At 33.6% G+C, this 22,226-nt stretch overlaps 1 protein-coding gene across 1 annotated transcript in view; it reads left to right on the top strand.

Annotated features, from left to right (window-relative positions):
• LOC150075931 (epidermal growth factor receptor-like) overlaps nt 1–22,226 on the top strand; it is a 72,271-nt gene that overhangs the window by 1,887 nt on the left and 48,158 nt on the right. Inside the window, exons 2-13 of the mRNA XM_090387214.1 lie at nt 1,426–1,550; nt 2,401–2,611; nt 6,352–6,489; nt 7,654–7,841; nt 12,135–12,276; nt 12,592–12,693; nt 12,838–12,961; nt 13,328–13,495; nt 13,603–13,802; nt 14,818–14,950; nt 15,479–15,548; nt 17,126–17,250. Of these exons, the coding sequence (XP_090243340.1) occupies nt 1,426–1,550; nt 2,401–2,611; nt 6,352–6,489; nt 7,654–7,841; nt 12,135–12,276; nt 12,592–12,693; nt 12,838–12,961; nt 13,328–13,495; nt 13,603–13,802; nt 14,818–14,950; nt 15,479–15,548; nt 17,126–17,250 (1,726 nt within the window). The remainder of the gene's footprint in view (nt 1–1,425; nt 1,551–2,400; nt 2,612–6,351; nt 6,490–7,653; nt 7,842–12,134; nt 12,277–12,591; nt 12,694–12,837; nt 12,962–13,327; nt 13,496–13,602; nt 13,803–14,817; nt 14,951–15,478; nt 15,549–17,125; nt 17,251–22,226) is intronic.

Raw genomic sequence — 22,226 nt, 5'->3', positions numbered from 1 at the left:
TTGTTCTGTAAGTAGATATAATGAAATGATTTCACTGAAAAGCTAACTTGAAAGGAGAAGTAGTTTCATTTCTTTGAAAAAACTTGGTTTTCCAGAGGTGATTTTAAAATTTCATTTTAAATGCAATGTCAGACTATGTATGTCTGTTACTTCACTTCTTTTACATGCTACTAACCGATGGGGAATTCCTTTCTCATCTTTTGCAGTGGTAGCATTTTATCAGATACTGAGTGCATATGTAGTTGAATTACCTTATGAATAAAAAGCAAGTGTGCATGTTTTTTTTTTTTTTTTTTTGTGATTTAAATATTCCTTTTTTTTAATAATCCTAGAATTCTACACTTGAGACAAGATATGCAACAATATAGTTTTCCTGCTCCCCATCTATTATATATACATATTATCCATTTTTTCATTCCTTGTGAACTATTCTTTATTTGTCACTCTATGATCTTTTTTAATTTTTATTCATTTCAGTACCACTGAAACAGTTTTCTTCTGTGACATATTGACTGCCTAGTTTCATAACATTACCACCTCAGGTGATGACGTATGGAAATAATTTTATAATTATTTTATAAAGAAACAATAAATCTTCAGTGCTTGAAAAAGTTTGAGATCCTTCTTTAAGGTATTGGAATTAGCATTAGCATATGATGCAAGAACAGAAGCTTATGCAGTATCAGCCAAAAAAAAAAAAAAAAACCCTCCCATTTCACCCCTCCATTCATTCCAAATGCCTGTCCAGCTCAGCCTTAAATTTATTTAGGCTATCAACTTCCACAACAAAAGATGGGAGTCTGTTCCACCAATCAACCACCTGCTGGCTAAAGGCAAATTTCTGCACATCTATTCTACAACTGTCTTTTATGAATTTGAATCTATGCCCCCCTCAAGTTCTTAATCTGAGCAAGAGGAAGAATTCCATCAGCATTCAGCTTGCTCAACCCATTCAAGACCTTATACACCTCAATCAGATCACCTTGCAGGTGCCTACTCTCCAGGCACTGCAATTTGCAGAACTTAAGCCTTTCTTGGTAAGAGCACTCCACTAGCATGCCTATAGTCCAGATTTTCCTAGGTTAAGGGGAATTTTTTTTTTTTTTTTTGTAGTGTATAAATAATAGGTTTATCTTAAAGATTATTTTTTTAGTTTGCCTGCTGATTATCACAATATATGTAGTATGCAGTTTTCCTCAGATTTTTGAAGATACAGTTTGATAGATGTACACAATAAATTATTTTTCAAGCAGAAAAGAAAAAGTTGTACCTTTTTTAAAATTTGCATATTTCATATTTATTTCATTTATGAACTGATTTTATTTAATTTAGAGATAAATGTGGAACACTTAAGCATTGTATGTCTGTTATTTTTTTAAACATATCAAAATATAAAGTGTGCTCAATATAGCTTATTTTTAATAGTATGTATTGGTACCAATGGCCGAATGTCCGTTCCATCAAATCGGGAGCACCATTACCAGAATTTACGAGACAGGTATACAAATTGCACATACGTGGATGGAAATCTGGAGCTAACATGGATTACGGTTAGTTTTGTTTTTTGGTTGTTTGATAAATTTAAATTTCATTTTAACTATTGTATTAATATTATTATATAAATTTTTACATTGTATATTTTCTAAATATGACACAAAAATTGACTCAGAAATTGTATTTCAGAATAGCATCTACATGAAATTTTTAGCTTATACTAGAAAACTCTGACTTGTTTAGAAAATAAAATCACTTGACAATAACAATTTAATGCAGAGGTTCCCAAACTTTCTCTGTTCACTGTGCCCTTAGTGTTCCAGTAATTTTTTCACGGCACCCTTAGGCCAAAAGAAATACCTAACACAGTGGTTTTTGACCTTTTAATATATACCTATATAATAATTTTATTCTTTATATAGAGGTACTAAATAAAGATCACCACAAAATTAAAAAGATACGGTACAATGGATACCATACACCTTTTTATAATGAAATAAATATACAAATAAAAAAAATAAAAAAAATAATTACTTTAAGTAACTTAAACCCAAATTACACGGCACCCCAAGAATGTTGTTGCATCACCCCGGTTGAAAACCACTGATTTAATGAAACAGTTAACAATTTAATGAAAATGCAATTTACTTCTTTATGAGGATAAGTACATCTTTAGAAATTGTTGATTTTAAATGCATAAATATATAATATAAACAGAGAATATTAAATGAAGTGATTCTGTAAGTTATAGAATATAAAATTATGTAATGTAAGAATGAACTGATATTTTTGAATTTTAACCAGTACATTTTAAGGTTTAAAAATTGTGATTTTTTTTTTTTTTGCTATTATTGAAAATGAAAAAGAATTGCTTTTCTATATAACTGTTACATGTAATTTTTATAGGATGAAAACCTGGATCTCAGCTTTATGCAGGAGATACGTGAAGTTACTGGATATGTGCTTGTGTCACACGTTAATATTCGGCGTATTGTTCTTCCAAAGCTAATGATAATCCGTGGACGGACTCTTTTCAAACTTAATGTGAGAAATGAAGAATTTGCACTATTGGTAACATTAAGTCAAATGGAAAATTTGGAAATGCCTGCTCTTCGAGGTTAGTTCTTTATAACTGTCATTGCAAGAACTCGATTAATGTCAGAATTTAATATTCTTAAGTTTGGATTATTGTCTATAAGATGGTTTACATATAAAGTACACAAAAGATATTTATAAATGCCTCGGTGCTATTGTGTAGTGCATGAACATAAACTGGCTAGTTGTTTTTGGAGCTCCTTAGTATATCAAGGAAGTAATCAAGTTGCCTGATGTGCAATAAACAGTATTAATACACCAGTGTACCACAAGAACTGCTACACTAGTTAATGTGATTTATTGTGTATCATTCTGTACATGTATATGTTCATGACTAATTTGCATGTTATGCAGGATGCCAAGCTTAGATTAACTTGTGGTAGGAATCTCTACTCCTGTTACCTGAGATTGACTAACTAATCCCAAGTGAAGAGGCCTTTAATAATTCTTCCAGTCTCTGACAAGTATAAAACATATTATACTGTCTTGGGTGGACTTTCTGGTCTACATACTGGTCTAAAAATATGGTTTGAACTATAGATACGCATTTTCACAAAATTTAAATACACTGAATGGGCAGTTTATTATGTCTGACCACCCTTATCATTCAAGGAATGAATCACTTCATCATTGATAATGTTACATGTTCAGTACAAGTATCATGAATACTGATGCCTGCTGGATGTTCACACACAACAGTGTCTAGATTGTAATGGACCAACAAACAAAAAAATCCAGCCAATATCTTTACTATGACAAGGAATGGCTTTATTGATGTAGAAGCCAATGGAGGGCAAAAAGAATTTGGGCAGTCAGCAGGCAGGCTATAGGTGATCAAATGACAGTGCAGTACAATAGTGGTATGCAAAAGATATATTAGAATTCCCAATAAATTAATCCTGTCATGGATGAGGTACAGCAGTAGATCACCTCACCAGTTCCACTCTTGACAACTGAAAATAGCATAGCTGCAAGTACAGTGGGTGTAGGAACACACACACACAGTGGATATTAGAGGAATGGAAAAGGTAACCTGGTCTGATGAATCTTGGTTCTAGTTCTGTGCTGATGGCAGGACTAGGTTATGTGACATCAGGAGCATGACTCATGGTCCCATTATGTTAGGTGTTAGCATCACATGCCGGCGATAAAAGCATAATGGTGTTTGTTGTTGTTATTTGGCTTTTAGGAGCATTAGCAACTAAGAGCATATTGTTCCGGGAATATGCGGTGATCATTCCCTGACCTTTCCGCATCCTCCATATTTGGTGGTGACGGGCTCGAACCCCGGTCTAATCAAGAAGCGTGTGCTACGCACTGCTGCTCCTTCCCACCTGGCTATGGAGGCGCCCGCATAATGGTGTGCGGGGGGGTGTTTTTATGGTGCACTTTTCATTCCTTTTTAAATGTTACTGGCATATCAACATCTGAATTCCACCTCTTCCTTGAATGTTATTACAGGGGTTGTAATGGTTCTGAATGCTTCAGGAGGTACTCACTATTAAGATGACATGCCTAATAAAATGGCCACCCAGTGTATTTATTCTGCGTAGCTATTTTCTTATTTACTTTAAGTATTTGAGCTATAGAAACAATGTTTCTTCTTCTTTTTTGCTTTTAATATGTTGTTTATTTTATACATCTTTGCATTCTTCAAATTTTGAATGGAATTTCAGCAAACACAACCAAATGTCACATTTGCTTCCTTCTCTTCTCTTAGTAGTTTGCCTTCAAAGATTTCATGAATAATTCTCAAAAGACCAAAAACTAATTCACTCTAAACATAAATAAATTAAATCTCCCATCCCATCATGAACAACAAGGCCTTGTTGATTGGAAGGGCATAGTATTTTAATAACTCCTAAGCCATGATTGGTCTGAGTTGAGGGTCTGAGACCCCATGCCAGGGGCCAACATAGTTAATCACAAAACATAACATATTTTGGTTAATTTCAATACACAGTAATAAAAATATATAATTTTTCAGAGAACACCAATGCCAGAAATCTCAAAATTACTTGCCTGATTTAGCTTTTTTTAGCATACTTCAAAATTTTATCTGCTTACCTAATGCTTTTAATAGTAAAAAGTTATAATTGTACAACTAGCTGTTTATAATCATATTTTTATTTTAAATAAAAATATTTAAAAGTATTTAAATTTAAAATTTAAATTAAATATTTAAAAATATTTAAAAATAAAAAAAAATATACTGAAAGTCAAAAGAAGAGAAAACTGAAATATATTTTTTCCAAATATAGTACTCACTTGGCAAAAACATACTCAAGGATAGTACTCACTTGACAAAAACTTGAATCAGTGATTTTTAAACAGATATATTTTGTCAGAATGAATTGTTTATTAAAAAAATAAATAAAAATAAAATAAACAACCTATAATCAAAGGATATGAAATCTAGATATTATATGAAAATGAGCATGCTAGGAAACTTGAAGTTGAAAATATTCCATCGTTTTATCTTTAGCAACAGCCTTCAAATTAAATGAATTATGAGCTTGTTTAAGTAATACATTGGCATTCATATGAAAAATGAGAAAGAAATTTAGTTTTTTTATTTTAATCAGATCCAGATGTCTCATTTTCCTTAATTGATAGTTTTATAAAACTTAAAGTTCTTGCAGTCCAATTTTTAATCTCAGTGAGATAATTAGATTATTAATTATATTTAAAATATCTATATTCACCCAAACTGTGCATGAGGATATTGAAAGAGCCCCAAAGTGATTACAGCCAGGAAGTGGATGAAATGGTTTATGTATAGGTAGCAATTAGAGACCAAACAGGAAAGTAATAAGAAATCAAGCTATAATTTAGTTACTCTTTATTGTACCAAAGGAAGTTATTTGATATTATTTTTCTTACATCCATATTTTTTACTTTTAACAGAAAGTTTAGAAAAATTATTATTATCGTGATTACAGTCACATACAATCATTATAAATAATTGTGGTAATTTTATATAAAGATTTAATGGTTTCATTCAGAAATTTAATATAAAACTGATGCATGGAATTAATTATTCTAAGTCTTATGACTAATTATATATAATTAACATATGAATTCCATTTATACATTTTCTTTAAATGTATAATGCTTGTGTACAGGAAATTATATATGCATAAATTGTGTTGGTTTTGATCAAAACATTTGAAAGTAGCAAGAAACATCCTGAAAGCTACAGGAAATTGTCTCTTTTTAAATTTTTTTTTTTATATCCATAGTTGTTACTTTTAACAAAAATCATTTGTTTGGGATGATTATTATAATGATTACAGTCGCATGATTTTTGTAATAATGCAATGATTTCTTATAGAGATTTAATATAACATAAAAATAACTTGCGGGATGGATTAAAATTATTCTGATAATTAAAATATCAATTTTGTTTAGGTAATTTCTGTAAACATATGCGCATGTATACAGAAATATATAAAAATGAACTTCAGGTGGATTCAATGTTGAATATTTTTATTCTGAATCTTTCATCCAATTTTGAATTAACCTTGCTTGTGTTCAAGTTCTGGCACTGCTCTTAAGTTTACAAGCTACTTGTACTTTATCTATACATTCTTATTTTAGAGGGGGGGGGGATTTTAAGTATTTTAATGTAGCACATGCATGTGACCTAATCCACAATATCCTTTCTATTCTGAGATAATGACATTGTACATAAATAGTGTAATAAAATTGCTTTATTTTTGTTGGTGAGACTATTTTCAGTATTTAACTTTTGTTTTACAGACATCTTAGCTGGCAGTGTGGGATTTTTCAACAACTATAACCTTTGTCATATTCGCACAATAAATTGGGATGAGATTTTAACTGGACCCAAAGCCGAAACTGTTTATGTATATAATTTCACACATCCAGAAAGATCATGTAAGTTTTAATTTTTTAAGTTTTTTGTCATTTTAATGATACAATTTTTTAAGTGAAATTTAAATACAGCCAGTCCCTGACTTATGTAACTTCAGACTTAAGTAAATTTTTTTGGTAAAATCATAAAGATACTTTCTGTATAATTGTTAAGAGTGAAGTCAAATGAAGGAACAATAAGTATAAGTTTTTATTTTTGCTGCCATACAAACTACGTTGGATAATAACTGGATAATAACCTGCAGTGTAACTAGAATCTAGGTAAATAACTAGAGTTAGCATTTCATTTTCTGCTTTAAAAAATTCTGAAGAAATATTCAACAATGTGTTTGAGACAGGCGAACTATGTCGAAGCACTTCATAGAAACCTCCACAACATTCAAGCCATGTGGACTGTGTCCTATCAGCTATTTCTTTGGAGAATTGTACTCTAGCCCTTTGTCTCTACATCCTTTCTTTCCTTTCTTTCTGGATTGTAGTCAGTTCAGTTTTGTTAGAGAGTGAAGTGGGAGCTTTTGTTTGCATTTTTTACGTAATATTTATTGTGTCAGGTTATTGTGGTGAAGTTGAAATTCATGCTGTCCAATCATTTTCAACGACTTTGCGCCAAACTATCATTGTGTGATGCATGCTTCATTCACATGTCGTAAGGTGTGACAGCTCTTGTAACTTAACCCTGTGAAGTTCTTTACAGAAAATTTCATTTTGACCGTACTTCACTGCTGTCCCCAGATAAGGTTTTTAATTGTAATGGTATATAACTATTTTACTTCATTCTTTTGAGGATATTATGTGGTTTTTGTAATTTTGGCATATCAGAGATATATAAGCAATATTTTATTAATCATTTCTGAGTTATGTAAAACTCTACTTATGGAAGAAGTCCTGAAATATATCTCTTATGTATGTCAGGGACAGACTGTACATCTATCATTATCCCATTATTCAGTTCCTTTTAATGAGTGCTCTGTAATTTTTTGTTTTTATCTAAAGGATGTTTTTTTGCCAACATTTTCCTTTGTACTTTCTTTTCACTCAGGTGAAACTACAAATTTTGTTCCCCAAACCTGACAATATGGTAATGCATGTGAAGAAAATATTAATGGCTTTATAGTTTTTATTCCAAGTAAGGATTTTGAGATAACATTCGGAATTATTTTAAATTAGGTCCTCCATGTGATTCATCTTGTGCAGCCGGGTGTTGGGGTGAAGGTCCACATAACTGTCAACAGTTTTCCAAGATAAATTGTTCTCCACAGTGTCACCAGGGCCGTTGCTTTGGACACAATCCCCGCGAGTGTTGCCATCTATTTTGTGCTGGTGGCTGTACAGGACCTACACAAAGTGACTGTTTGGTAAGTTTTATTTCAATTAGTAGATTTGGTATGTTTCTTTTTACAATAAATATTCCTAAGTAAAATTTTTATTGAAGTTTATTGTTTAAAAATTCATTTCATTTGTATTTGTAACATCCTTTTGTTCTATGTTTCTTTTTACAATAAATATTCCTAAGTAAAATTTTTATTGAAGTTTATTGTTTAAAAATTCATTTCACTTGTATTTGTAACATCCTTTTGTTCGTTCTATTCAAAATATCATTTAAAAATTTAAATCATGCTAATTTTTAAATTAGTACTTAAAATATATATTAAAATATATAATATAGATCCTCATGTAGGTAACTGGATAGTTACATATATGGAGGAGGGAAGTATATGATTTGTATTTTCTTCTGTACTTTTTTTTTTTTTTTTTTTTTCTCCCAGTGCAACAAAATATCATTAATATCACAAAATATGAATAAAATTTCATTTAAAAATTTAAATCATACTAATTTTTAAATTAATATTTAAAAAATATAATATACCTCCTCATGCAGGTAACTGGATAGTTACATATATGGGAGGAGGGAACCATATGATTTGTATTTCCTTCTCTATTTTTTCTTTTTCCAGTACAGCAAAAGCCTGTACACTATATGATGCACTATATCCTTGTACTATATGATGGATCAATTGCTATTACTATCATTTTCCACTACTAATATTAATACTGTATGTTTCATAATTGTAAGGTTGAAGCACATTTGTGTGGTCTTTGGGTAACATGCTGGTCTTGGAATATTTTATTAGTTTATTCAGAATGAAAACCATGGGCTGTAGTGATACTTTATGACTGGCCAGGCACAGAACCTGTTTCAGCTATAGAACAAAACTTTATTATATTTTATTAAGTAATAAGAATGTCCGTGAAGAAAGTTAGCCATTTTGCAACAATCTTGTTTTTTTCTGCACACCTTATCTCATGTCATACTAACTTGTCCCATTTGTGCCTGACCCAGTGCGGGCATTATAATCATTATTAAAATTTAGGCACTTGTTTCATTAGGGGATGAATACTCACTGCAGTATCAATACAATTGCCAACTGCAATTGCAGTTAGGCAACTGGATTCAGACATTCGGACAAGGGTAGTAAATTCTTTTCCTGACAGTGTTGTTTCAGTGGTAAAAGAGGTGGTTCAAGGGAATAAGCTCTGGACTATGTTGTGAATGTGCCAAATGCATGAAAGTGTGTGACATGGTGTTGTCATGGAGAAAGATCACATTTTCATAGAAGTCCTTAAGTTTTTTTTTTTTTTTTTTCTAACAGGGATAAGGAGGTGATTATCCCATTGTACAAGGCAATTATTAAGCTGCATTTTGAGTACTGCAAACAGGTTTGGAGGCTTCATTTTAGGAAGGACATAGATTTGCTGGAACAAGTGCAGAGAAGAGTAATGAGATTAGTGAAGGGTACAAAAGTGTAGTCTTAACAAGAAAGGCTTCTGTTCTGTAAATTGTAGCATTTCGAGAGTAGGCACCTGTGGGTGATCTGATTGAGGTGTTTAACATTTTGAATGGATTGAGCAAGCTCAGTACTGATGGGATTCTTCCTCTTGCTCAGACTACACATGTGAGGCATAAATTCAAACTGAGGAAGTATGTTTGCAGGATAGATGTGTAGAAATTTGCCTTTATCCAGTGGGTGGTTGATTGTTGGAACAAACTTCCATCTGTTGTTATGGAAGTGGAGAGCTTGAATAAATTCAAGGAAAAATTAAAACTATTGGATTGGAGAGATTGGATAGGTGAAGTGGGAAAGTTTTCTTTTTTTGACTGATGCTATATAAGCTTGCTTTCTTGCATAATTTGCCGCTGCTAATACTAATACTAGTCTCCTTTGATGAATTGCATCCCTCACTTTATCCATTATGAGATAGTAATAGGTGGATTGTTTTCTCTCTTTTAAACGTTCACACACATACACAGTTATCCCCCCGCCACTTTGTAAGGAAACTGCCTTCTGTGAAACAGAAGCATAGCAGAGTGATTCCATGTTAAAGAATGGGAAAGGACTGAACCTTTGGAGCATTGTGATGTGTCTGTTCAAGTCTTTAAGCAGAATGAAATGCAGTTCCTGATATAAACAACCAGCAGCAGCAGCTCTGCCTGTACCTCATGTGAAAGCATTCTTCAAGAATTGAATTTGCATTAAGCTTATTTGTTTTTGGTGTTGAAGAAATTCCCGAGTTGATAAAAATACATATAATCATACTAGATGATTTGATGTTCATGTGGTCCATTCTGTTAAGCTAGAATGGTATATATTGGCAGCTTAAAAAATGTGTTGTTTAGCTTTTATTAAAACCACAAATAATGAAAACCTAATACATGATATATGTATGCCCAAACTTTTTTGTAGTTATCACTTGATTTTGGTAGTTCTCCATGATGATCTAGTAATCAAAATGACTGGTTTCACCAGATCAGAAATGGTGTTGTTCATGGTTTGGCTCAATGAACCACAGTTTATGGTTTTTCAGAATGCTTTGGTACCCTGTACAGAATACCACAAGGAATCCTCAAGGAATACACAAGTATATATGGTATGCTTCTGTTAAGAAGTGCTACTTATATAGTCAACAAATTGAAGAGTTTTGGATTCAGATTACTAAGTCATACAGCAAATAGGTGAGGACTTGCTTGGCAAGATTTTGGCAGAACTTTACCACCATTAGGACACTGCTACATTAAAAAAAAGATGCACACATTGAACAGTTGCAAACTTGAGGGTGAACTTTATTATTTGGTATGAGTTTTACAGTTGCACCCTTGAAAGGACTAGGCTATGAATTTTTTAATGTAGTTATATATAGCTTTACTTTGTATTCTGGGAATGGAAATTTTTAGTTAACCCCCAACACCCAACACTGGACAGAGAAATAATCTCAGAGGGCAGATCTAAATTGAAAATATATAACTGAACCTTGAAACACTGACGACTGAATGTAAGTTGGACAAATTGTGTACAAGAACAAATCAGTGATCACCCAGCAGACTAGTTTGTATATTGAAGAATTTCTGCTAGTGCTTTGTGTTTTCCTCAGCTAATGGCTGGAAATTTGGTGGGTCAGCATTCAGTCTCATGTTTAAGGATGCTTTATTTCTGAAATAGGAGCCTAGCCATTGATAACATAACAACTTATCAATCATTGATTTATGGAGGATTATCATTTGGTAACAAAGTTTCGTGAACTTTGTGCATAAAAGTAATATAGTTGATTCTTATGGGAAGTCTGAGGTGGGAAGGAGCAGCAGTGCGTAGCACATGCTTCTTGATTAGATCGGGGTTCGAGCCCGTCACCACCAAATACGGAGGATGCGGAAAGGTCAGGGAATGACCACCGCATATACTGGAGCAATATGGCCTTAGTTGCTAATGCTCCTAAAAACCAAATAACAAACAAACAAGCTACACAACTCATTTTCATATTATCATACAGTTCATGCAAAGAAATGTGTGACTATTACATGTCATTTGGAACTTTTGTGTGTGTTGCTGCACAGCAAGATGCATGCATGTGTAACACCTCACAATCTACAAACACTAATGGCATAAAAGATAGCAGAAAGCAAACAGTTAAAATATTTTCTGACATCAAAAATAGGATTAGTATTAACAGTTGAGAGTGGAAGCATGTAGATATGTCACCAGGAATTTTTAGGGGAAAGCTACAAAATTAAAATAGGAATATTTTTCTTAGGTTGTGCCTTTTACCCCAGTGATGCTTCTGGAAGGACAAAACAGCAGATGCAACATATTTCAAATTTGAAAGCCACAGTAATTTATTTTGAGATCATTCACTAGTGTGTGTGCATGCGTGCACGCTGTGTTCTCCCCAAGGCTTATCGAATGGGTGCACTGCCCAGTGAATTTAACTGACCTGGCCAAAATTTAAGCGATTCTCGCGGTGCTGTATGGTACTGCTCACTGATCTCTATCAATATTAATTCGAACATACTATGCGATCGAGATCAATGCAACAGGAGAATATAATGTTAAATTATGCAAATAATTTTTGCTCTGGTCACATTTTATAAATAACAGAAATTATAAATTTCTTAAGTCACATTTATAAATAACAGAAACTTTTATAATATTGCGAAATATTACACTTCCCCACCCGGCTACTTCGTAATGCGACCAGGATGGCAAAATTTTCTGGGGAGAACACTGGTGTGTGTGTGTGTGCGTGCACTTGATATGATAGTTTAAGTGTTAGTAAGTGTCACTATTAATTTCTTCTTTAATTGTTTTGACTCTTAGGCTTGCAGCAATTTTTATGATAATGGTGTTTGCAAACAAGAATGTCCACCAATGAGAAGGTACAACCCAGCTACTTATTCTTGGGAAAGCAACCCACAAGGAAAATATGCATATGGTGCTACATGTGTAAAAAATTGTCCAGGTATAGTTGTTTATGTACAGTGTTTTCTAAATTTTTTTATCTTTATTATTAATATTTGATTGAAGAAAAGATGATCTGTACACCTGCACTTAAATGATTTTTTTTTACTTAATTACATTTACTATGATAAATGCAGTTTTTCCTATATGCATAAAGCAAAAAAAAAAAAAAAGTTTTTATTCTTTATAAGATTAATATATTTTTAAATAATGTCCACAAAGTTAAATAGTGCCTTTTTTTTGCTGAAATTTTTTTCCATGTCTTGGGAAAGTAAAATGCAGTATATTAATTTTCAGTATTTTAATATACTTATAGAACATCTTCTGAGGGATAGTGGAGCTTGTGTTCGATCTTGTCCTGCAAATAAAAAAGCTGTAGATGGAGAATGTGTACCTTGTGATGGGCCATGTCCAAAAAGTAAGTTGGTGCAAATCTCGGAGCATGTAAAGAAACTGTGATGCTTTTCATACATAGTTAATTATTTCAGTAGATATTGCCTTAAATTAAATGCACATCATCATCATCATATGTATGGTTTCTGATATTGTTATGTTTAAATAGATTGTCAAGGAGTGAATGTCGTACATGCTGGTAACATTGACACTTTCCGTGGCTGTACCATCATTGAAGGCTCCATTACAATACTTGATCAATCATTTGATGGCTTTCAAGATTTTTATCAAAAGTAAGTTCTTATAGCAGATTAAAGAATTATCAGTGGTAATTTTAATTTATGATATATTTTTAATAGGAAGTATGTTTGGTGTACCATAGCTGGAAAATGTAAATTTTTTATTAGTCTAATAACTGCATAAAATTAAGTACGTTTCTTTAAATATTGTAAGTTCACTTGGTTTGTAATTGTTTTTTACTTATTTTAATGGGCTATCATTAATAGGGAGTGTAGTTTTATTTTAGTTACATTTACTTTCATACATTTTTATAATTTTTCTTACCCTTTTATACATTTTTTTAACATTTTTATAAATATTTATTCATTTTATACATATTTAGCTTGTTTTGTTATTTAATATGTTTATTGTTATTGCAGTTTCTCATTTGGTCCTCGATATCCCAAAATGCAGCCAAGCAGATTAGAAGTATTTAGTACACTTCGAGAAGTTACTGGCTATGTTAGCATTCAGGCATCGCATCCAGATTTTACAAACCTTTCTTACTTTCGAAACTTGGAAGTCATTGATGGGCGTCAGTTAACAGAGTATGCTATTTTTTTGTTATGATAGTAATTCTGAAATAATGTGAATAAAATAAGATTATAATGGACTGAACTGAATATTTCTTATTTCTATTTTCTATTTAATTCAGGCTCTCTGCTGCACTGTATATTGTGAAAACATCTTTGGAATCACTGAACATGCGTTCCCTTCGTAAGGTACGTTCGGGTAGTGTAGCTATTTTGGAAAATGCAAATTTGTGTTTTGCTAGCAGTATCAACTGGCGACAGGTGATGAAATCAGTTACAAGTCCTGTATTATTGGAGAGGAATAATGATAACGAAGTTTGTAGTAAGTATTTATTTCTGAAATACAATAATTAGAAAAAATTTTTCACATTTTTAGCATATGTAGATCTACCCATGTTTTACAGCCTAGGAAAACTTCTGTTTACAGATAATGCAAGCACAACATGCAAAAATATGCTTATAATTAGTATAAATTTATGGGATATTTGATGACATGTTAAACTTTGGTTTTGAAGCTTTATAGGTTGTAAACTTAAAGATTTAAATCATTTTGCATCTTTTGACATCTCTCATATTGTAGAAAGTTATCAAAACTGGGTTGTCTTTTAGTACAGGCAACCCCCCATATAACATGGTACTTCTACAACACGGTTTGATAAATTGTGGCAATCCTCGCACAACATGGCACTTATATAACACGGTTAGAAAATTGCGGCAAACCTCGCATAATGTGGTATTTTTGAGCTTTTGTGCAGGGAAACCCTGCTATTATGTTGGATATAATTTTTCAACATTTCTATTCTCTTTTGTGAATTCCTGCTCGCTAGTCGTTATGCAAAAAAAAAAAAAAAAGAAAAAAAAAGGGAAATCCCCGTATTGTATTTTGTGCTATTGAACTTGTGGAAAAAAATCTAGATTTCAAAGTTTTATTACTATTGGATAATGCACCAGGCCATCCAAATGTTGAAGTAAACAACTTCTTAATTTACCTTTAATTTTCTGATGTAACTCATTACATCAGAAAATCGTTAGTGGATTTTGGAAAAAAATTATTCCGAAATGGTGTATTTTTTTGTTAGCTTTTGGAACATAACCCCCTGTTTTGTACTGGTTCTTAGTCCCATATAACACGCTTTCGCACTAAATGAGATTTATAGGAAACTAACTACTGCATTATACAAGGGTTACCTGTATATGCTTCTCTGTATAAATCTTCTAAGAATTGTAGCAGTTCAGGGATTTGCATTATAGTTGCATAATAAAAAGTCACTCTGAATAGAAGTATCATTTAAATTAATTACTTCATGTTGTCATTCAGAAACCTGTTTTTTTTATAGTGGCAAAGGACCTTGTGTGTCACCCTCAGTGTTCTAGTGATGGCTGTTGGGGTTCAGGCCCAGATGAATGTTTATCATGTGCAGCATACAAATTGGAAGATACCTGTGTCGAAAGCTGTAATACCTCAAAAGGGTATGTAATTTTTTTGTTGTTTAGATGCATATTTCTGTTTGCAGGTTCATTAAATTAATTAAAACTTACCTGTGAATTTGTAATAAAGTTTTGTAAATTGATTAAAACTGTTTTAATCAAATTTATAATTTGTGAAATATAATAGTTTAATTTAATTTTTAATAATAGTATTTAAAGAATATGAATCATTTTAACTTATTGTATAAGCTTGCTTTCTTGCATCATTTGCTAATGCTACTATATGCACTCTTAGCTTCAGATTTTATAAATCAGTTTAATCCAACCAAAATTAAATGAACTGTCCAAATAAAATATCAGTAGGTATTTAAATTTTAAAAATACAGCAACAGTGATATGTTTTGTCAATCAGCCATCAAATTCTAGTAGACAGAACACATCAGTGCAGAGTGAAGTTTTTAATCTTCTTTCCCTTTTTTTTTTCCTCTTCAAAGGAAAACACTCTACATATATATAAATTATATATTACTTTAACACATATTTATATAAATTTTTTTCATATTGTTTCAGAATTTACGATGCAGGTAATAACATTTGTAAGCCTTGTGATGAAGAATGCTTAGGAGAATGTCATGGACCAGTAAGTAATTTTTTATTTTGCTGTCACAGTATATAAACTGCTGCTATATATAACTTGATTATTATTGCCTTGGATATAAAATATATTTTTAATTAAAGATGTAATTTTATATTAATTAGGCAATTCGTAAATACTGTTACAAAAGTGAATGAATGATGAATGTGCATAAAGAAATGAGCTGTGATCTAGCAGTGATCTGTCTTTATAAGTCTTAAGCATTGAGTGCACATGATGACTGTTACTGCTGTGTATCAAGCAGGTTGTAGTTTGGAGATATTTTTAAAATATTGCAACTAATGCCATCAGTCATCAGTTTATTAAGTTATTATTCATTACAAAGATACATGAATATGAAACTGCAAGAAGGGCCATCTGTGCATTTTCCAGATTCCACATGCTGTTAAAGTGATGAGTAAAAGAATTTAGTGAAATACAAATTAAGATACTTGGCTTTCATTGGAAAAATTCCTTTCAACAGGTTGCCGACCGGGCTAGCCGAGTGGGTAAAGTACCTGCCCGGCAACCCAAAGGTCGCGGGTTCGATTCCCGCCTCGGGCTTGGATCAAAGTACTGCAAAAACCTTGGAAGGTGCAATATGGCCACAGCAGCCGATGCGCCAACAACTACCAAATCAAAAAAAAAAAAAAAAAAATTCAACAGGTACATAGTAAAATCCACTTTGAAAGGAGAAGATAAAACAAGAGATATGAATTTATTGATAATGAATAAGGACTTATCATAGATTTATGGGCCCCCATCTGCTTTGCTGGCATGAAGATAACAGGCACTGCAATACTCTTTTTTTTTCTTTTTTTTTTTTTTTTCTGGATGAAAAAGTCTTTGCTGTTCTTAAGCTCTTGAGAAGATGCTCTGATTATCTACAAAGCAAAAGAGAGTGGTAGGTGGGGAGTCTATTTAAGAGAAGTACAAAATTATATAGCAAGACATTTAGAGAAGATAATGAAGCCCTGAATGAAATAATGTTTAGTGGACAGAACTGAGTATTCCACCAGAATTCTACTTTTGCTTAAAAGGCAAAAACTGTTCAGCTGTGGTCTACAAACAGTATTTCTGAGTTGGTTAAGGCCTTAGATTTGGTATCCGTTAAATTGCAAACCAGATGAAGGGTATAGCACCATAAACTTTCATGGATTGATTGAATATTGTGCTTGATGGCATCAGTGATGGATCGTTTCAGTGAAAGCTTGAATAAAAATACAAGGAGGGTGTTCTAAATGATCTTTGGATTAGCCAAGCAACAAAATACAGAATGTTATTAAAATTTTGTGGTTGTCATTTCTTATTTAATTATGCAAAGTCAGTACCATCAGAGCAACTGCCAGCATGTTGGCACCTTGCTAAATAAATGGCAATAATTTTCAGTTGAGGAGAACTGTTTATTTGAAGTAGTGCAGATGCTGACACAAAATTGCTGCAAAGGATACTTATGGTCTGTTTTAATGTAGGTATGAAGGACTTCTTTTATTTTAATATTAATATTTCTTAAAATTATAATTATTAAAAATTAAGAATATTATTAATAAATACAGAAACTAACTGTCCTTCCAATAAAACAGGGTCCAAGCAATTGTACCAGATGTCGCAATGCCAGGGACGGTCCATATTGTGTAGGAGAATGTCCTGGAAGCAAATACAATGAAAACAGAGAATGCATGCCTTGCCATGAAAATTGTGTTAGAGGGTGAGTACTTGCAACATATTAAATAACACTTTTTTAAAACACTGAACTTGTAATATTTGTTATTCATTTAAATGGTGTAAAATGAATGTCCAAATAAAATGCACATTAGGTGCAATAAGAAACATATCCTTGCCATTATTGATAAATGATTAGAGCTAACAGCTAAGTTTGAATTCATTACAAATTTGGCTTGCAGAAAACATCTGTCAATTTCCATAGTTTATTCTAAACTCCTTTTGTAGGTTATTCTAAATTTTTAGTAATTTTTACTATACAGAAACTCCCCGACTTATGTAATACTCGACTTATGGAAATTTGACTTTATGTAAGTTTTTGCCGGCTGGTGCAAACTTAAAGATTCATGGAAACGTATTCTGCATCCCATAGGAATAAATGGAGGTATCGTAATGTGAACCCAATAACACTTTTTTTTTTTTCTTTTTTTTTGTAATTCATTCCAATTCCTTGGAAGTTGAAAATTTCGCTGTATTACTAAGCTGTTTATCATATTTATAATGGAAATAGCACTACCCTGTCATCGTTATGTTTCTGTTATAAGAATCAATTTTGAACACCTTTGTGATATTTTTCTAAAGCATGTTTCTGGAGGTCACGACCAAAGAACAATAAAAGCAGTTTGCACTTTCCGATTTATTTGGCTTTTCTGTTAGTGCATTTAATTATAAACAGGTAGTAAACTCGATCTTATTGCATTTGCGATAATACTGATAACTGCAATTTTGTGGGTTTTTACGCTATTGTGGTGAAATGTGTTCCTCTTCACTTAAATCTTCAAATCATATAAAAAAACAAATTTTCAGAAACTTCTCTTCATTCCTATTTACGTATTACAATGATGAAGGGAAAGTAACCAGCAAAAACTGCAAGTGGTGCCAGGAAACGAAACAAAATTCATTCATCTAATCATAAAGATGAAAATGATTAAGAAGTACGAAGCAAGACATAGTTTGTCATCTATTGCAAGGGAATAGATGACAAACTAGGTCTCGCTACTTCAACAGTGAATACTATTTTAAAGGACAGTGCGCTTATAAAAGAACATGTCAAAGGATCAATGCACGTAAGATCAGTGGTGATCACAAAACAGCATTTTGTATTAAAAAATGGAACAGCTGTTAACAATATGGAAATCAGATTCAGAAGCAAATGCCCCTGAGTCTAATGACCATTCAAGCAAAAGCAACAAGTATTTATAAAGATATTAAGGATCAGTACGGCGAACCCCAACCCAAGTTCATGGTAAGCAACCAGTGGTTTAATAGGTTCAAGCATCGTGCTGGTTTCCACAACGTTACAGTATGTGAAGTTGCCAGTGCCGATTCTGCAGCTGCAGAGAAATTTTGTGATGTGTTGGAAAAATTTAATATTGATGAAGGCGGCTATTCAACGCAGCAGATTTTTTAACGTTAACAAGACCACTCTGTAATGGAAAAAATTCCGGGTTGAATCTACATTGCCAAAGAGGAAAATACAATGCCAGGTTTCAAAGCATCAAAAGATAGGGCCACACTTTTTCTTGGGGCTAATGCAGCTGGAGATTACAGATTAAAACCATTGTTTGTGTACCATTCTGGAAATCCTCATGCATTTAAGGGCATCAATAAAGCCATCCTACCTGTGCATTTCTGATTGAACCAGAGAGCGTGGATAACAATATCTCTCTTTGAAGATTGGTTTAAATGCTGCTTCATTTCCGAGGTTGAAAAATATTAGCATTAGCATTAGCATTTAGCATTAGTAGAGGCATTTGATGCAAGAAAGCAAGCTTATGCAGCATCAGCCAAAAAAAAAAAAAAAAAAAAAAACCCACTTCCACTTCACCCCTCTGTTCATTCAAAATACCTGTCCAGCTGAGCCTTAAACTTATTTAGGCTATCAACCTCCACTACAAGGGATGGAAGTCTGTTCCACCAACCAACCACCCACTGGCTAAAGGCAAATTTCTGCACGTCTATCCTACATCTGTCTTTCCTCAATTTGAATTTATGCCCTCTCAGATGATTATTCTGAGCTAGAGGAAGAATCCCATCAGCACTGAGCATGCTCAAACCATTCAAGGCTTTATACACCTCTATCAGATCACCTCGCTGGTGCCTAGTCTCCAGACACTGTAATTTGCAAAACTTAAGCCTTTCTTCGTAAGAGCACCCCTTTGTTCCATTCACTAATCTTGTTGCCCTTCTCTGTACTCGTTCCAGCAGCTCTACATCCTTCTTGAAATGAGGCCTCTAGACCTGTATACAGTACTCTAGGTGTGGCCTGACCATTGCCTTATACAAGGGAATAATCACCTCCTTATCCCTGCTGGAAAAATTCCTGTATGTCATTGACAATACTCCATGAGCTACTCTTGCAGCCCGTCTGCACTGCTCAGAGAACTTCATATCTGCCTGCACAACCATCCCCAAGTCCCTTTCATTCTCTACCACTGTCAGTGTAGTACCACAGAGTTGATACGTTGCTCTGGGGTTGCTGCTTCCCATGTGTAGTACTTTACATTTGTCAATGTTAAACTTCATTTGCCACTTCTCAGCCCATCTGCTCAACCTTTCCAGATCCTGTTGCAGCAGCATAGTGTCAGTAGTGTCCTTGACAACCCTGCCAACCTTTGTATCGTCTGCAAACTTGGACATTAAGCTTGATATACCATCATCAATATCATTTATAAATACAGAAAACAATAATGGACCCAACACTGAGCCCTGAGGGACTCCACTAATAACATTAGTCCACGATGAGCAGTGTCCATTGATTACTACTCTCTGTCTTCTCCCCCTCAACCACCCCTTTATCCATAGCAGCAATTTGCCTCCAATGTCACACTGCTCCAATTTGTGTAGCAGTCTTCCATGTGCAACAGTATCAAAAGCCTTTCTAAGATCCAAGTATATAATATCAAAGCTATTCCCTGCATCCAGTTCTTTTGTGACTGCATCATAGTATCCAATCGAATTGGTCAGGCAAGACTTCCCCTTAACAAAACCATGCTGTGTCCGAGCTATAACTGAAGTCTTGTCTAAATGATCCTGCAGTGCTTTTTTAACCAGTGCCTCCATTAATTTTCCTGGAACAGAAGTTAAGCTCACAGGTCTATAATTACTTGTGTCAGCCTTTGATCCTCCTTTGTGAATTGGGGTCACATTTGCACATTTCCAGTCTATGGGTACCTCCCCTGAGTCCAAGGAAGCTCTCATAATTATGGCTAAGGGTTTGCTTACTTCCTTTACTGCCTCCTTTAATATAACTGGATAGATCCCATCCACCCCGGGTGCCTTTCTTGTGTTTATCTTCAACAGTTTCTCCTCCACTTTACTCCCAGTTATTTCAAGATTCTGTAGCTTACTGCTAGAGTTGAATACACCTCTGGCATTCCCCTCGCTGAATAATTCCTCATGTGTGAATGTCGATGCAAAATATTCATTTAATTTGTTAGCTACCTGAGCAGGATCATCAACAGTTGACCCATCAATATCAAGTGGACCAATGTGATTCATCCCCTTCCTCTAGAGTTTACACAAGTAAAGAACTCTTTGCTGTTTTTCTTTGCATCCCTTGCCAAGGATTTCTCGTAATCTGCCTTCGCCTGCCTAACCTCCTTTGTAACTTGGTTGCATATCAACTTGTATCTATCATAGGCTTCTGTGTCATGTGTTAATTTGTAAGTATCCCATGCATTTTTCTTCTCTGCCATATGCCTCATTAGTTCATCTGACATCCATTTTGGCCTAAACCTTGAACAGTATTTCTTAGTTGGTATGTAAAGCCTAGTAGCTTCCAAGATAAGTTCTTTGAATGCTTCCCATTTTGAATTTGCTGTTGGTAACATCATCAGTTGGTCCACTGTATAGAATTTAAATACTGTCTCAGTCCATCGTGGTCGCCTTTACGGAAGCAATAACTCTTCCCTTTACCCCTAATGGTAGTTACCTCTTTGAGTAGATCCCACTTCAGCACACTGTGATCACTGCCACCTAGTGGTTCATTTATCTGCAGATTCTTAATGCATGAAGAATCACTGCTGATAATCAAATCAAGAGTATTACTCCCTCTAGTTGCCTCCCGAACATGCTGATGTAGAAAACAATCATCCAATAAATCCACAAAAGCCCTGCTAGTGTGTGAGTGACCAGCCCCCAAATTCCAGTCAATATCTGGGAAATTAAAATCTCCCATTATAAGACTCTCTGATTTACTGGCTCACTCTATTTCCCTGTACAGTTTCTTATTATACTCATCAGAGTCATTAGGCCTATAGCACACTCCTACTCTCAATTTTGATCTCCCAATGCTTATGTCACACCAAACTGACTCAATACTGCACTGTCCAGCGATGTCGACTGGCTTCACTTCCTTGGTTTTTATGTGTTTCTTAACTAATAGCATAACCCCCCCCCTTCCTATCCTGTCTATCCTTTCTGTAGACGTGTACTCCCCAAATTCCAGTTCTGTATATTGTAAAGACGACATTCCTTTCACGATTTTACTTCTATTAGGTAATGTTCCCGGACATCTTACTCATCTAGATGATTTCAATTCGAATGTGAGAGTCATATTTCTACTGCCAAACATGACTTCACTCATCCAACCTATGTATCAGGGTGTTATTTTGAATTTAAAAGCTTACTGTTTATGGACAACATTTTCTCAGGCATTGTCTGCAGTAGATGATGAGAAAAATTTTACGTTAAGAGACTTTTGGAAATCTTAAAATATTTACCACGCCATCTTAAACATTAATAAGGCCTGGGCAGAAATTACTAAAAGTTGTTTAAATGATGCATGGAAGAAAATATGCCCACGGCATGTAAAAGGCTACGAAGGATTTGAAAAAGACAAATCATATGAAGAGGTTACAGATAAGATTGTAAAGGTTGCAGAGCTACTTCAGTTGGAGGTTGATGCCAAAGACGTGGAGGAGTTAATAGAGGAAGAAGAGAAGGAATCATCTAACGAAT

Source organism: Mastigoproctus giganteus, chromosome 13 (assembly GCF_048544385.1).
Source record: "Mastigoproctus giganteus isolate SK-2022 chromosome 13, ASM4854438v1, whole genome shotgun sequence".
Taxonomy (NCBI): Eukaryota; Metazoa; Arthropoda; class Arachnida; order Uropygi; family Thelyphonidae; genus Mastigoproctus; species Mastigoproctus giganteus.
This window is presented reverse-complemented; position numbering and strand designations above follow the sequence as displayed.